This window comes from Parus major, chromosome 3 (genome assembly GCF_001522545.3).
Source record: "Parus major isolate Abel chromosome 3, Parus_major1.1, whole genome shotgun sequence".
NCBI classification, from domain to species: domain Eukaryota; kingdom Metazoa; phylum Chordata; class Aves; order Passeriformes; family Paridae; genus Parus; species Parus major.
Genome location: NC_031770.1, coordinates 10,407,868 through 10,423,505, shown reverse-complemented (window position 1 = coordinate 10,423,505; position 15,638 = coordinate 10,407,868). Strand labels below are relative to the sequence as shown.

The window sequence follows — 15,638 nt, the reverse complement described above, 5'->3', positions numbered from 1 at the left end:
GTTCATTCAGGGGATTAATTGGAATAAATAAAACCTAAGGTACTCTTTCTGTCTCTACAGGGCTCCAGGCACTACATGCACTGCAGATGAGGGCTGGTGGAAGGGTGTGGGGATGGATGCTTGGAAAAGAGTTGAAGCCTTGCTCTAGTCAGCAGTGATCTGGGAAACAGCATTGGGAAAGTTAATATGGAGATGTTGGCATCTCTTGCTAATGTCTGTGGATTTAGAGTATTTCAGAATATTGTTACCTAGATGTTCTATTCTTGGGGTAATATTGCAGAATGAAACAGCACATTAACTGTAAGAGAGTATTTTATTAAAATACTTCTTTGCTTGTTTCCTGGCAAGAAACTTTTCAAATATTTTCCCTTTCATATGCGCTCAGTAATCTGTTCATCTTTTTTCACAGTAGTTTTAATATTTTTACAAAACTGGTGAGTGTTTGGGGTTTTTTTTAAAGGAAATTAAATTCTGTTTTCAGCTGGGGGTTTTTCATTAGACTTAGTCTGTAGTATGTGTCTCTAGCATCAGTATCAGCCTGATCCTGGGCTATAATTGACTTTTGCATTCTGTCTGAGCAGAGTTCTCCTCAAAACCTAAGATCTGAGGGAAAAAGTAATTTGTGTAGATGGTCTTCATAAAACAAATACAGATCAAATCTGGTGCTGTCACAGAATTGCTCTTACAGATGCATCTGCTGCAAAATAATTACCTCTCCTGAGCCCAATAAGTTAATCAGTGTCTTTTGTTTGTGTCCACAGTGAAAACAATTAAAAGCTCATTTCCTGGTTTTTAGGTAAACCTACAGATTCTCTGATTCTTAGGGGTAATTAGATTTATTTTGATGTGTATCACAGTCCAAAGTGTTCCTGTTGGACAACTAGCTGTCTGTAATATAATTTACTTGTAGCCAGGATGTAATTTCTTTTCAGTCACTTTTTTTCCTTGGGGTGGTTTTTGCTAGAGAGTTCAAAATCCTTTTGTCATCTCTCATGTAAATTACATTTAAAAAGCTTCGGGTTCTTTGTACAATCATAAGAAATGCCATTATTTGTATTTATTTCAAGTTTCCTTTAAATTAACTTTTGCAACATGAGGAAAAATTCTCTCCTGTAGTTGAGAAGATAAAGCACTGATCACTCACAGGCAGTGAGATGTGTGCTCTACCTGCTGGCAAGTGCAGGTAGAGGCCCGACTGAGATGGGCAGAAAGCAGCCACTGACACTGGCACCTAATTCCTCTCTGCAAGGTAGCAAATGATGCCTTTCTCCCTGCTTCACCAGGACAGACCACTCCTTTGCTGTCTTCAGATTGACTCTGCTGGCTGTAATGTCTGTTTTGTTGACTATGAGCAGATTTAAACAACTTTTCCTGTGCCTTCTCCCCATAGCTTGGCAGGAGCATGAACTGTTGAGTCAAAGGTTAAAAAAAAACAAACCCCACACTTCCAAACCCCCCAAAAACCTCAAGGTGTTTTAAAGTCTAGTACCCAGTAGTGCCGGTAGACTATTAAAAGAGAAGTGACAAGACCACACCCCACGATTAACCTTGCATGCCTTCTCTAGGATGGCTTCACTTTGCTCTTTATGCTCTGCTTGTTGCTTAGATTTTAGCATTAGATCACAAGTGCTATGTCACCAAAATATACCTTTTGTCTCCACCTCTGTGTGAATACCCTAATCTCTGAACTGTGTCAAAGCTGTGCTGCAGCAGACTGGCCTCTAACTTTTTTGTTATAAAGAAAGAGTGACAGTAGCTGCAGAGAGGGCACTAAGCCTCTGTGCAGGCAGGCAGATACATCTGTTTTATTTTAATTCTCAGTGGACCTTTATCCTGATTCAGTTGCTTACTCAAGGGCATCAATTGTTTTTTTGTGTGCCCTTAATGCATTAAACATTTCTCCAGCTCAAGGAAGCATCAGATATATTTTCCATTGTCTTAAGAGTCACAACTAAACTTCAGCACTGAGTGTGCCAAGGGGAAATGGAAGAATGTCAAAGTGGATTTGTTAGTAGAGTGGAGGGAATATAAAACTCCTGTGCTATAAACATAGAGGATTTAGAACCTCAGACCTGAGGGATCTCCTGAATGCCAAGTTATTTTCTGACAGCTGTTCCTGACTTAGTTTAATTAATGGGAAATGCACATAGGCACCTTTTTTGTAATTTAAAAATGTTCAAGTCCAAATCACTTTTGAATATGACCGTTTTCTGATATGCTCTTGTATGTGCAGCAACACCTTCTTTAAGAAGCTCAGGTGTCTGTATTCTGTGCAGAAGTGTTCTCTTGCAAAGGTGCTGAGGCTTTCAGATGGCTTGTGAGGAAATGAAAGAGATTAAGGTAGCAGGTTGTCAAGATAGTGGAACACAAATTAACTACTTCTGTCCTCACATTGTCCACATGTGATCTATAAAAACTCTTTTAAGTAGCCTTTGAAGATAAATTCCAAAACTTGAGCTGAAAATGTTCACTGAAGCCTTTCTTTCAGAATTCCATTTTATTTAGAAATAGAACAGATGTATTTTCTACAATCACAGAATCCCATCTGTTTGAATTATGTACTTTTTAGGCCTTTTAAAATAAAATTCTTGAGCTGATTGTGAACTTACTGGGATATTAAAAAAGTTAAGAGAAGATTACCCTAAGGTGTGATCTGCTAAATTATATGGGCTGTCAAATCCCACCCACCAACTAGTGTCAAATAAGAACCAGGAGATTTGAGCTTGTACTGAACACAGATGTCAGGAGTATCTCCAACTTAGATATAGGAATTGCCTATAAAAGGAAGTGTTAACTTCCCTTTTTATTTGAAAAATGGAATCTACCTTCACTGTTAAAGATCTGTTTTGTGTCATACACATATCATACTTACACAATTTTATCACTGAATAAAAATGTAAATTTTCAGGCATTCATTATGTTAAATATTTGCTTTTTCCTTTGAATAGGTGAATGGCCATATTAATATGGTTAACACTATTAATTATGTTTGTATTGTTGTTTACCAGGAGTGCTAATCAGTGTCATTAATTCACTGACATTTTTAAATGTGGCTGCACCTGTGTTCTCATCTGGATGACAGAAGAGCAGTGGGAATCGCTAAATGCCCCAATTACATTGGTTGCTTCACATTTAAAAAAAAAAAAAAAAGAGCTGTGCAGTTTTGGGAGTCTGATCAATAAATTACAAATTCTGAACTTGCAGGTTCATATCTGCTTCTGTAGTCTCTCTAGCCCCTACACAGAGAACAAATTCTAAACAAACACGAGCATTATTCATCTCCCTGCTCTGTAAAAGTCATACAAAGACTCCCACATCACCTTGAAAAATAGTTGGAGGGTGGTTTGTAATTTGTAAATGATCAAAATATTTATACCTGCAAATATCAAATGGGTTAAGTTTGGAAAAGTTTTCTCTCTTTCCTGTGTGATTATTTTTGAATGAAGTGGGTATTTTCAGTTAGGCAATCTTAGGGTGTAAGGTGGATGAAAAATGTTTCATTTAATAAAGGAAGAGTGGAATGGCCCTAACTTGCTCTGGTTTATCTGTCCTTTTACTCACCTTATTTTGAAGGAATTAATTGATTTTTCTGTTCACAAGTGTTTGGTTGCAGTAACTATCACTAACCACAGTTCGTCAGTAGTTGAAGGAGTTGCTAAAAAGCTCTAAGCAAGTGCTTCACACACAGCACCATGCTCTTTCCTGTGTGCAGCCTCCTAGGAGAGCCTTCCTGGTGCTGTGTGATAATAATATGGGATGGACAACCTAGGTTTTGTTTTATTTTGTTTGCTTTGTAAACAGGATTTCAGCTCTCACCTGCGTTCATAGTTTACCCAAAGTTGTGTCTGCAATTAATTTGGATGAATTGTTTGATTTGGGGTGAAACTGGGAGGTCTGGGTGCCACCAGATCTGCTCATGGCTAAGAAGTTTTCCATAAAAAGCAGGCTCAGAGCCAGGTAAAAGGATGTAAACAAGTCTGGAGTGACTGAAACCTTTTGCTGTTTGCCCTTTGAGAGCCAAGCTGGGAAATGCCTGCATTGCCAAGCCTTCCTCGTGACAGGCTGAGAGGACAGAGTGAGATGATGGGGATGGAGACTTGCTTGCTCAATGTTTTTATTTCTTTATAGCTTTTAAAGTCATACTCCTTGTCAGGGACCTTCTCCCTTTCTGCTCTGTAGCTCAGGTTTGCTCAGTCAGCACAGAGAGTACCACAGCCATGGCACCACCTAAGAAAGGTTGGGTAGGCAAGTACCGCCCTGGGGCCTGAGGATTCACTCCCTATATCCTTCTTACATAGAACCATTTCCAATTTCAGTTTTCAGGTGCTTAGTTTATTAGCCACAGAGCAATTCCTGCAGAAAGCTGGTTGATTAAATGGCAAAACAATTCTGTTCAAAGCCCAATTTTCTCACAAGCTAGTTCTGATGGAAGAGATTTTCTTTGATTCCCAAAACAGCATGTAGATAATTAAGAAAAAGCCCTTGTGGTTCTCAAGCCTCCAGCATTTGTGAATGGTCTATAAATGTGCCTATTGCTCTAGTCCAATTTCTGTTCATTACCTCATTTTTAGCAATACTGCAGCAAAACTAGATGGCTCAAATATTTATTCAGTATACACCTTTAAAGTAGCAAGCCAAAATGTCACAGGCTAGTGATGAGAAAATGTCTCCCAAGTTATTAAACTTGTATATCTTGTTTGCTTTTCATTGTAGTCTGTGCAGTTTGCGTTTTCTGTCTCTGGAAAATTTCCTTGATGACTGTTTGATGTATCTGACACTGATTTTTTCAGTGTCAGGCTATTTAATTTATTAGCCTGTGGAAAACTGATAGATGGAGATTGGGATCTTGCTTCCATTCTTAATTTTGAGTCTGTTTTTTCATTTTTAATCAACGTCTGGTGCACAAGGTCCCACTGGCAATGCAGAAGAAGAGAGCCCTGAGCTGTGTGATCTCACAGCCCCCATGGCTGGAGAGGATGTGGGTCTGCTCTTTTCTGTGCCACTGAAGGATGGCTCATCTCTGCACAGCCTGTTCAGTGCTCACAGCCACATCAGGCCTGCAGGGAGACGGGGAAAATGCCTCATTCTGCCTTCAGATTTTCACCAGAATATTTCACCAAACCAGTAGTTTTCTTTGCCTTTGTACCTGCCATTTGCCAGTGTTTTTTGAGATGATTTCTTTGTTGTTTTCATTTTTCTGTTCCTGCCTGTGAATGAAAAGCAAGCCTTTCTGTGTTTGTCTGACATGCAGTATATTTTCAGGAGCGTGACACAGAGAAGCATGGTTTCAAAGCCATCTTATTGCAAGCAAATTCAGGAAACCATCTCTGCAAATGTTCCTCTCCTGTTCTTTGTGAAAGATCAATCCTGACTGGAGGTAAAGACCTTTGATCTGAAGAGGTACAGACTGCACACATTCAGCTGTTTCACTCCCATCTACAGGGAATCAATCCATCTATAAGCATTTCTTGCAGTATTCCCACGCTTGTGCTTCTGGCCTTAGACAAAAAGGAAGGAACAGGATCTTAAAATCTGATAACTGCAAGGTACCCTCTTGTTCTTCTGCTGTAGAACTTGCAGTGTTCTGCTCCTGAAGAATTAGTAAAGTTAAAGCTTAGATAGCACTGTTTTCCACAGAGCTAAAATCTCTAATGGCTTTTTTTAAATTTGATAGGAGCATCTGTGTTTTCAGCACTCCTGAAAATCCATGTACCAATCTGAGATCTGAACCTAATTTAAGTTGATACAAAGTTGAACAAATACACGAATACACCTAGGACACATGTAGTCTGTAGGTTGGAGGGGTAAAATATAGAGAAAAAATTGTATTTAACTGAGTTTTCACCTTCCCCTGCTTTATTTTATTCTGTTTTGTACCTCTTTTCATTTTTGGAGTGTTTTCCCTTCCCCACAGCATCTGTTTTACAATAGATCATCTGTGCTACCCAGGCATCAACTCCACATCAGGATTCAGGTCTCCAAGTGCAGGACTTCCCATGAAGATGAATAATGACAGTATTACAGGTCATAACTCTTTTGTTCTCAAAAGTATTTACAGGTAGTATAATTCCACCTATAAGTCAAGAGGGATGCTTGAAAAATACCTTGCTTTGCAGTATTTTCTTGGTCAAGAAACTGCATTTCTGCCTGTGATTCTCAAGTCACTGGTGTCCATAGGTGTGCAGAGCTGGTTGGAAACAGGGCTGAGATGCCTGTGGATCTCTTCAGTGTAACCTCTGTGCATGTTTGTGGGTGTTAAGATTAATAGTTGGACTTCAAAGTGCTGTAACAGCAAAGGAAGGCAGAGTACACTGAACAACCCTACACCCCATTTCCTTTTCCAAGTTCACACAATCTGTAAATAAAGCAAATATTTTGCTGAATTTTATATCAAATTTAAACAACTTCTAGTTGTTCAGTCTTCTAGTCTCTTCTTATTAATAAAGAAACACTGTCATGGCAGGCTCTTGCCATTGTATTTTAGCTGTATGAATAGCATCATTTCCTGTTTTTCCAGGCAAACTGACATAAACATGACTCTCCAAGGAGATGCAGGAGGTAGAATTTTTGTAAACTGATGTTGGGACTTGAGCAATTTATCTCCAGTGAGAGCTGTCTGCTTATTCTTGCCAAAGGCATTAGCTGAAGATTATTGGTCCTCTTGATTGCTGAAAATGTGTAACTGAATGAGAGATAAAATATTTTATATATAAAGAAAGGATATTGCTTTGGGTTTTCTCTTCAGTAATTGCAAATAGAGGGATACTTCCTCAATAATACTTTTAATCTAGTGCTGTTTCCTGTCATTGCCAGTGGCCATTACTGAATATTTCAGAATAAGTGGCAGTTTTCTTCTTTTTATGTCAGCCCCATCCTCAAAATGATGTTTATAGCATTCAGTGTACTGCCTGTTGGGCCCCATTCTTGCCTCTATGAAAGGGTTTGTTAAACCCTGAAAAATGGGATTTAATAACCCTCCCAGATTCCTTTTTTTTTTTTTTTGCTAGTCTTGTCTATGATCACTAATTCTCATCCAGATAGATTTTCAAGTCCACTTTTAATTTCAGCTCACAACTTCCTCAGTTCTGAATGACCAAATCAGGAAAATGTTTAAAAGTTCAGTACTTTTCCTTTGTAAGCCTTGCCAGAAACAAGAAGGATTTCTCCCTGCTTGTCTTTTACCTTAGAACTGTGATGAACGTTGTCTTCAGACCCTCTTCCTCTCTAGGAGAGGTGTCCTTGGATGACTCAGGTTCCCAAGGGTCTTTCTCAGTTCTTGGCTGAAGAGGTGGGCATAGAAAATCCTTTTCTGAATTCTGGAGTTTCATCTCTCTTTGTAAGATAGGGTTCCTTAGGAAATGCTTCTTGGGTCAGAAGGCTAACAGTTCAGAAAGAGCTAACTACAGAATCACCTGGGGGAAAAGTGAGAATAGACAAGACTAGAATTGACAATTTCTAGGCTGGAAAAAAGTATAAACAGAAATAACTTATCATTTGCTTCATCTGTGCAATGTAACTAAAGTGAGGAAGCTTCTTCAGACACCAGAGAACACAGATTTCCTCTATAAAATTTCTACAGATCTTTAACAGTGAAAATCAGGTAGACAGGATTGTTTCTCACATGTTTCAAGCACCAGACTTTTACTCTGAAATAGGATGAGTTTAAAGACAAGAATGATCTGGGGCTAGATTAGAGCCTTTCATGTATAAAAAAACCCAATACTACAAGTCACAGATTAAAAGAAGGAAAAATCCATCATTTTACCAAAAAGTCCTCCCGCTCCCAGGAAAAGAAAAGTAAATTCTGATTCAAATGGTGAGTCTTCCCTGTGGGCAGAGCAGTGGTTTTGGTGATAAGGGACTTGACGTGGGTGGACAGTTCTGGTTTTCTCCAACAGAGAAGGCAGAGGCTTGGCTTGGGGATGCTGGTGTTGGATCCTGTCTGTCAGAGCTCAAAAACCCATTGAGATGTTTGGCTGTGGGTAAGGACAGGGTGCTCCAGCACAGCATTGTCTGTGCATGTGAGCTTGCACGCTGCTGTTCTTACAGTCACTTCCCTGTGCTCTCCTAATGCCTAATTAGAAGCTGAGCAATTAGCTCAAGAAACCTTATCAGAGTTTCCTCTGGGCAATTGGTGCCTTTAGTGTTAAGCAGATGTGGTGAGTCAGACCGAGTTCCCAAGACTTTGTATATAACAGGAAAGCAGCAGATAATTGCAGTTTAATAAAGCCCCTTGATGCCCTCATCTGCTGGATAATAATTTCAATTGACAGTTGATGTTTTCAGCTATGTAAATTTTTAAAAATTATTATTTATGGTTCAAAGAAGGACTACCCTGAATAATAGAATCTTTAACCTAAGATCTTAAGCAGTGTTTGAGACAAATAGTATGCTTTAGGGTTTTTTACTGGCTCGAGAATCATGTAAATTAAACCACTCTAAGTATACCTATTTGAAGAGTTCTTAAATTTGCTGTTTGTATTTTTAGAATGATCATGAGCTCCAAGGGAAGGAGTTACCTTGTGAAAATAAAATCTCAGGCACCCTAGTGTTATGTTGCTGCCCATCCCTTCAAAGACACCTGCGATCTTTGCAGTGACAGAAGTCCCTGTGTGCTGTTGCACTTAGAGCAGCTGTTCACAGACAGTTACATCCAAAGCCCATTGCTCTGGGGCCTGGCTGAGGATGTGTCATCATCCTCAGGCCCTGGTGGCACAGCTATAAGTGATGGTGTTTATGATCTGCTCCTCCTTGTGCCCATACCTGTTGCCCTGGCCTGTGGGGCCTGGTTGCTTAGAAACCGATCTGTGAGGTGGCAGTGGTGTTTATCTCTTGGCCTTCAGCAGATAAGGAGTGTTAATTTGTAGTTCATATTGTAGCTGACTCTCTCTGTGGTTTATTAAATCCAGTGTGTTTAACCAGTGTGTTCTCTGAAAGCTTTCACTGAGCTGAGTTTCCCAGCTGTATTAAAAGCTCGGCGCAGCAGGCGTTGGATGTGAGCTTTCGGAGCAAGGCAGGCTTTAATACCAGTGTGACATTTGGAAAAGTGTCTAGGGGAATGCACTCTGCCTGCATACTGCATTTCAAGAGCATTTCACCATTTGCCAGCCTTTTTATTTTTCTTGAATTTCAGATTCCTAAGGGGGTTAGACTGAAAAGGAAGAGTTTTATGCTTCCCTAAAATAACTGCTTACGTCTTACTCCACGCAAATTGAAGCCCCCCCCAACTTTTCACACCACAAATGTGCAGCAGAAAGAAGAAAAAAAGCAGAGAGCCTGACTCAGTACTGGGCCATATCCAGTTGCCACTGTCTCCCTTTTCTACTCCAATCCCCAAATTCCTCCCTTTTTGCTGCCTTTTGCCCACCCTCACTTTATCCAGGTCTCCTGTCAGAGCAGCAGGCATTAGCAGAGCTCTTGGCCAGCACTCAGCAGTCAGACATAGCCACATGTGCCACTCCTGTGGGCTGGGGGATGAAGAATATAGCCGGTTATGTCATGTGTAAAGCAGAGTCTCACAGATCCCATCTTGTGAGCTGCAGCCTACTGCAGATGACAACAGGAGAAAGCTGGTTTGGGTGGCACCAGGGAGACAGCAAAGTAGCAAGGCTTATAATATTCTTATTTTCACTTTCAGTTCACAATTTAAATACCCACAAGGAACAAGTTTGCTTTGCTCATAACAGTCTTTTTGAATGATAATGTCATTGGAAATTTCATTTTGCCTTTGCCCAAGAAGACAACAGCTGTTTTCTGCAAGGCAGAGAAATTGTAATCTCTACAATTATTCAATACTGTACACCAAAGGCTTTAGGATCTACCATTTACTCAATGTGATAAGTGTTTGTGCAGTATTTAGCAGATTGATACTTATTTTCTTGATACTTGTCTTTTAGGCGCTATTCCAATTTAAATGTGGTAATAAAAATCTTACAATGCAAATGTGTTTCAGCTCATGTAAAGGAATGTGATCAGCAGCTCACACACAGGTTTTTAACTGTTGTTATCAGAGGAAATGCTCTTAATGCAAGCAAGGGCAATAGAATTTGATCCTCAAATGTCTAGATTTGCAATTTCTGAGTACTCATGTGTGTGACTGCTGGCAGGCTAAAGTGCTTTGTGAGATTGGGGTAGAAAGAGCTTCTGCCAAATTCTCCCTAAAAATTCTTCGTTCTTCCCTGAGCAGAGAGGAATTGTATTCCCATGATGATACATGCACTCCCACTGGAAAGCAGCCAGGTGGAAAGAAAAAAAAAAACCAAAATATACTTTTCTGTGCATCAAGTGTGTCAAGTGTTTAATACATGTAGGGAGTTTAGCTGCCGTTCTTGCCTCCTGTGCAGATGGATGCATCCCTGAATTCATGTGAATTGGCACAGGTTTGGTGTCAGATGGGAGCTCTGCTCTAGTCCAAGTGGTATCACCTCTCCTTGAGCTTTTCCATGCCATATGGACATGTCTGATGGAGAGGCAAGAAGGAATTTTGTAAGAGCAGGGTGAGGGCTGGAGCAACTCTCAGGGACAGTATCTGTGTTTACTTGTTAGAGCACTTCATGGCAACCACAGACCCTTTCTTCTGGATGATTGCAGTCACCACAGGTAGATACTGACAGGCTGGTGGGATAAGAGAAATGATACAATCTCTGAGAACTCCACTGTGCTTGAACAGAACAGAAAGTTAAAGAACAGAAATTTAAAACACTTATACAGAAACTCAAACAGCTACATTTTCTGTAAGTGTAAATAATAATATTGCTGCATTGTTGTCTCACTGGAAGTGGCCCAGGTTCAAAGCAGGATTTGGTTATGTGCTTCAGGCAGTAGGGTTATGTGCTTGTACCAGATGGAGCTTTTAAATTTTCATCAGCAGGTTTATAAACACAAGAATATCCTTTTATCTGCCCCCAGCTCTTTTACTAATTAGCTGCAAATGCTGAACTTCAATTAGCATGGAGTGGAGGAACAGATGAAATAATATACATTCTTAGTCATGATTATCCATCATGTGAGAATGAAATAGACATTAATGATGACTGTTTCAGTTTTTTGGGGGCTTTTCTATTGGTGTTTTTTCCCCCCTCTTTAATACTCAGTAGTATAAATGAGTGAAAATAATTAAAAATCATGAGCCAGATTCTCTGGTGATGAAATTCTATTGCAGGCAAAGAGTGAGAGTTTTCAGCCTTGCTCATCTTTGCTTTGACTCCTGTAGGTGTTGGGCCAAGCCAACACAAGGGTGTGTGACAGCTGTGTTGCTAAGCTTGCCATGGAAGGATTTTACAAAGGCATTTATAAAACTACATTTTTCCTGCTGCTGGGAGGTGGCCAGAGAGGTCTAGGCTTTGAAGCAACACTGCTGTGTGTTATGAGAGAATCCCAGCTATTCTGAGGGGTGCAGGTGCATGGAGAGGCCAAGGGGTTGATGAGCTGGTTGCTGTCTTTGCCTTTAGCAGCACCTTTGCTGGCCTACAACATCTGCTCTGCATGTGCCCCAGCTGAGAAGCTCTTTCTGGACCCTGCAGGCATCCAGCTACTGTGCTTGTTCCCTGTGGTTTATAAATCATTCAGGAGATTTGCACCTTTCAACAGCAGTACCAGCTCTTTAGAGGGTATCAAGGAAGGATCTCTACCTTAACTGATAACCTGTAGGCAGGAGAAGGTTTGGGTGTATTTTCAAACATCAATTTTGGCACACAGTTTGAGAATGTATTGGAAAATTGTCAGGAAAGCTGAGTAAAGGCACCACTTTGCAAGGTATAGATTGGTTCTGGGAATTCTGCATCCAGCTTTTCATGTCATAGAACCATAGAATGCTAAGGGGTTGGAGTGGGTCTTAGAAAACACATAGTCCCAACTGCCCTGCCATGGCCACCTCACCCTAGATCAGGTTGCTCAAGGCTTTATCCAACCTGGCTTTGAACACTCCCAGGGCTGGGGCATCCCACCCTGTTGGCTATCTTGCCTTAAGAAGGCTTTGCTGGAAAAGAGGATAGGGCCTACTGTTGTGAAATAGAGATGCATAAATCTGAATAAGTAACTGAAAGAAAACTGTTCTCGCAATAATATTGGAATATGTTCTGACTAATCAAACCCCAGAATATACCCCTGAGGCACTTACTGTCTGTCTTTGGTGTGCTTCAGCATAAGGATGTCGGCTTTATGGGCCATACTGACCTTGGAATAAAATGCAGTAGAATCTCTGGAGTTGGAAAAGACTTTTAAAATCATTGAGCCCAACCATAAGCCTCCCACTGCCAGGTCCACCACTGAACTGTGTCCCCAAGTGCCACATCTATGTGTTGTTCAAACACCTCCAGACGTGGTGACTCAACCACTTCCCTGGGCAGCCTGTTCCAGAGCTTGACAACCCTTTCAGTGAAGAAATCTTTCCTAATATCCAAACTAAGATGGTAGGAGAAAGGCAAAAGCAGCATTGCTGAAGTCTCCCCTGACGACAGGAAACCAACAGAATTTTTCTTTTCCGGAGCTCTGCAGGCTTGGTGTGTGTTGCTGGAGGCAGCTGCTGCTGTGTCACAAAATGTGGCTGTGAACAGGAGTTAGCAAAAAACCAGCATGACACAGGGGTCTGCAATTGCCACAGGAGTGAGCCCAAGTGCCATATGATTGAATTATCAGAGATGCATGAAGCTTCAGTTCTAACTTAGCATAGGCTGAGAGGTTACTGAGGAAAATGGACCTGTTCTCTGATCTGCTGTTCTGATGCTATAGCTCACTGTTAAAAGAAGGCCACCAAGCTTTTCCTTGTACTGCACTGGAAGTGACACATTGCAAGGGGAGGGAAAGTTCTATTTAAAATTGCATAATCAGAGATGAGGTGCAATTGAGGAGAAAGATCAAAGATAGGAAGCAGGGACAGGAAGAAAGAGATGAGATACAGTGTGGCTGCATAGACAGCTTGATTTCATGTTAATGAATCTCTGCTTAGGAAGGGAAGGGTGGCTCTGTGTACCAGGAGAGAAAAACAGCCTTCTGCCACCACACTGAGACTCTCTTTGAACATGGTCTCCTACCAAAATGAAGGACTGCACTCTGCTTCACATTTCACAGAATTAGAAAAAGACCAAGCTATTTTCTGACTGCCTGCATCCTGCTTATGTAACTTGCAGATGACGGCTGTGCAACCTCTGGCTGAGCCCTGGAAAATTTCCTTGTCGGTGAGTCAGGTGCTTGGCAAACGGTCTGGTGCAGTGGGCTTGGAGATGAGATTGCAGTCAGAGGCACTACCTGGATACCAGAGCCCAATTCAAGGTCTCTTTATGGAACTTCTTCCTCCTAGAAGCTTGCTGATCATCCTGGTCTTGTCATTGCCAAGTGTCCCTGTTGTGCGGTATTAATTAGTTATTAATTAATTATTAATAAATAATATTAATATGAATGAATTGTTCTGTGTTAATTAGTTATCCAGAGATGTGGGTCAGCAAGGAAGGAGGAGAAGAGCTAGGCAAGAACAAGTCCTTGCCCTTTGCATTAATTTTATCCATAGAAATTCCATCAGGGTGTGGGGAGAGTGTTAAATGCAGCGGGGCTGCAGAAGTGGGACTTCGTGGGGAAGCACAGAGTCCCCCTTTGCAGCCCTCATTCTGAAAATCCAAGCAGTTATCAGAACTTGTTGGTGTGGAGGCTGGGAATCTGGCTGAAAGCTGGAGGTCAGGACTGCATGTTGTGCTGTAGGAGTAAAATTGAGAACTATGAAAAGTAAGGATTAGACCCAGGGACGAGGGAAAAAACTGAAACAGATGCAGAACACATCTCAACTGCAAACCAGACTTCCTTGTGGGTCAGCTGTCATCTCCAGGAGCAGTAGATCCCAATTTCCACCTCTTTGGAAGCGTAACTGAGAGTAGCCAGGAGATCTATACCACCAAGTAGGTCCAGTCACTGCAGTGTCAAGGCTGGGACAGCTGTGAAGTCCCCAAATCAGCCCATTTTACACCAGTCTGTGCAGGAAGGCCCTGTGGCAGCCTAGCTGTGTTGAGAGCAGCACTTGGTTTGCTCATGCAAAGAGCCTGTTTGCCAGACTGCAGTGGGAGGGGGACAGAAAAAGACTTTGCCACAGGGATGACCTGGTGACTAATGAGTTTCATTGATCCTCTGCTTGCAGGAGAGAGCAATCCATCATCTGCAGCTTCTGTGGGCTGTTCTGCTGAAGGCTCTGAGGAAGCAAACGTGAGATGTTACCCAAAAGCAGGGCTGTGTGAGCCCTCTGAACCTAATGATGCCGTGCTCTCATGGATGTATGAACATGATGGTGCAGCAGATCCCAGCATCAGGGACTCTCTGGATGGCTTCTACAAAATGTATTGCAGAAAGCAGCCAGAGAGAAAGGATCCGACCTATGAGGCTGCCTCACGGTGTCTGTCACAGAAGATTTCAGAGTTGGAACAAAAGGATGGAACAAAATATGTGTCACGTTGCCTGCAAATGGCACAATTGGTCTTGAACAGAGATGGATGTAAGATCTTTCCAAACCATCCCCCTTCTGCTTGCTTTTCAAAGCCAGCTGAAGGAGAAGTCCTGTTGGAAAACAGGAGGAGTATACCTGGACTCTCAGATGACATCCTGCAGTTCCTCTTGAAACACACGCAGGCAGAATGTAGCCCTGATGGGTCACACGAGAAGTGAGCAAGACATTGGTTTGTTTCTATCATCAAAGCTTTGCTTTCACTCCAGAAAGAGGTGACTTTCCTAGAAAGACATTGTTCTCCAAGCACCACCTTCAGCACCAGGTGCTCCATGGAGGGGCTCACCCACACCAGACCTTGCACCTTGCTCTCTGAAGGGCAGCACTGCATAAGGAGCATCCGTGTAACTGCTTTGGGATGTGGTGACTGTTTGGGAGGGGTCATGCAGTGTTTGCTGCTGGGACATCAAACATGATAATTTATACCCACCAGGCTTTTAAACCGGCCTGCATCCTTACCCTAGGTTAACAGTGGTCCAGGCCAAATTCAGCCCTTGGGTGGGCATGGCTGTCCAAGTGCTGTTGGCTATGACAGACTGACCTTGGCATGGTGTGCCCCAGCCCTACAGAGGGAGAGTTAAGATCTTGTTCTGTACATTTGCCCCCACGGGGTGCCTCTTAGCTCTGTGTTTTTACCTACAGACTTGTAACCCCATAGTTCATGATTGCAATGCCAGGCAAATTTTTCTGTCTGAAAAAGTGTGTGTGTGCATGAAAAAGAGAAAATACAGCTGAGTATGTTCTCTGACAGTGCTTCTGTCCTGTTTACCTCCCCACCATCACGCCCCCCAACAACCTTGAGTTCCTTTCTGACTTTCATGATGGTGCTAATGAGATCCCTGGGGGAATGTTCCCTTTAAAATGAAACGGATCTCTCTGAGCCCAAAGAGGCTGATGTCAGTCAGCAGCAGAGCAATGAACCCACACACAGCCACTTAAGGTTTCTCTCTCAGAAGCCTCCTGGCTCGGTGGCTTCTTTGTTTCTTTACTGCCTCTGCCAGGCAGATAAATGTCTTTGTGCATTTTCCACCCACTGGCCTTTCCACTGTTTTACAGCAGTTTGCTGTAGTGATGTTGTTTGCTAACTGGGGAGGCCATTCTCCAGCGTGGGTGTGAGCAGGGAACCACAGAGTGCCAGAGGAAGGGATGTGTTTAA

General features: G+C 41.9%; 1 protein-coding gene across 12 annotated transcripts in view; it reads left to right on the top strand.

The window, feature by feature from the left end:
* Positions 1-15,232, top strand: part of SHLD1 (shieldin complex subunit 1) — a 34,675-nt gene extending 19,443 nt beyond the window's left edge. The window contains exons 1-4 of one of the 12 annotated variants that reach the window (XM_033513214.1): positions 5,329-5,377; positions 5,915-6,024; positions 13,128-13,269; positions 14,123-15,230. In XM_033513214.1, the coding sequence (XP_033369105.1) occupies positions 6,010-6,024; positions 13,128-13,269; positions 14,123-14,643 (678 nt within the window). In that variant the 5' untranslated portion in view covers positions 5,329-5,377; positions 5,915-6,009 and the 3' untranslated portion in view covers positions 14,644-15,230. Of the gene's footprint in view, positions 1-5,262; positions 6,025-12,946; positions 13,270-14,122 lie in introns of those variants that run through there. The other 11 variants (XM_033513213.1, XM_033513216.1, XR_004496673.1 and 8 more) reach the window with 11 other exon arrangements.
* The last annotated feature ends 406 nt before the right edge of the window (positions 15,233-15,638 follow it).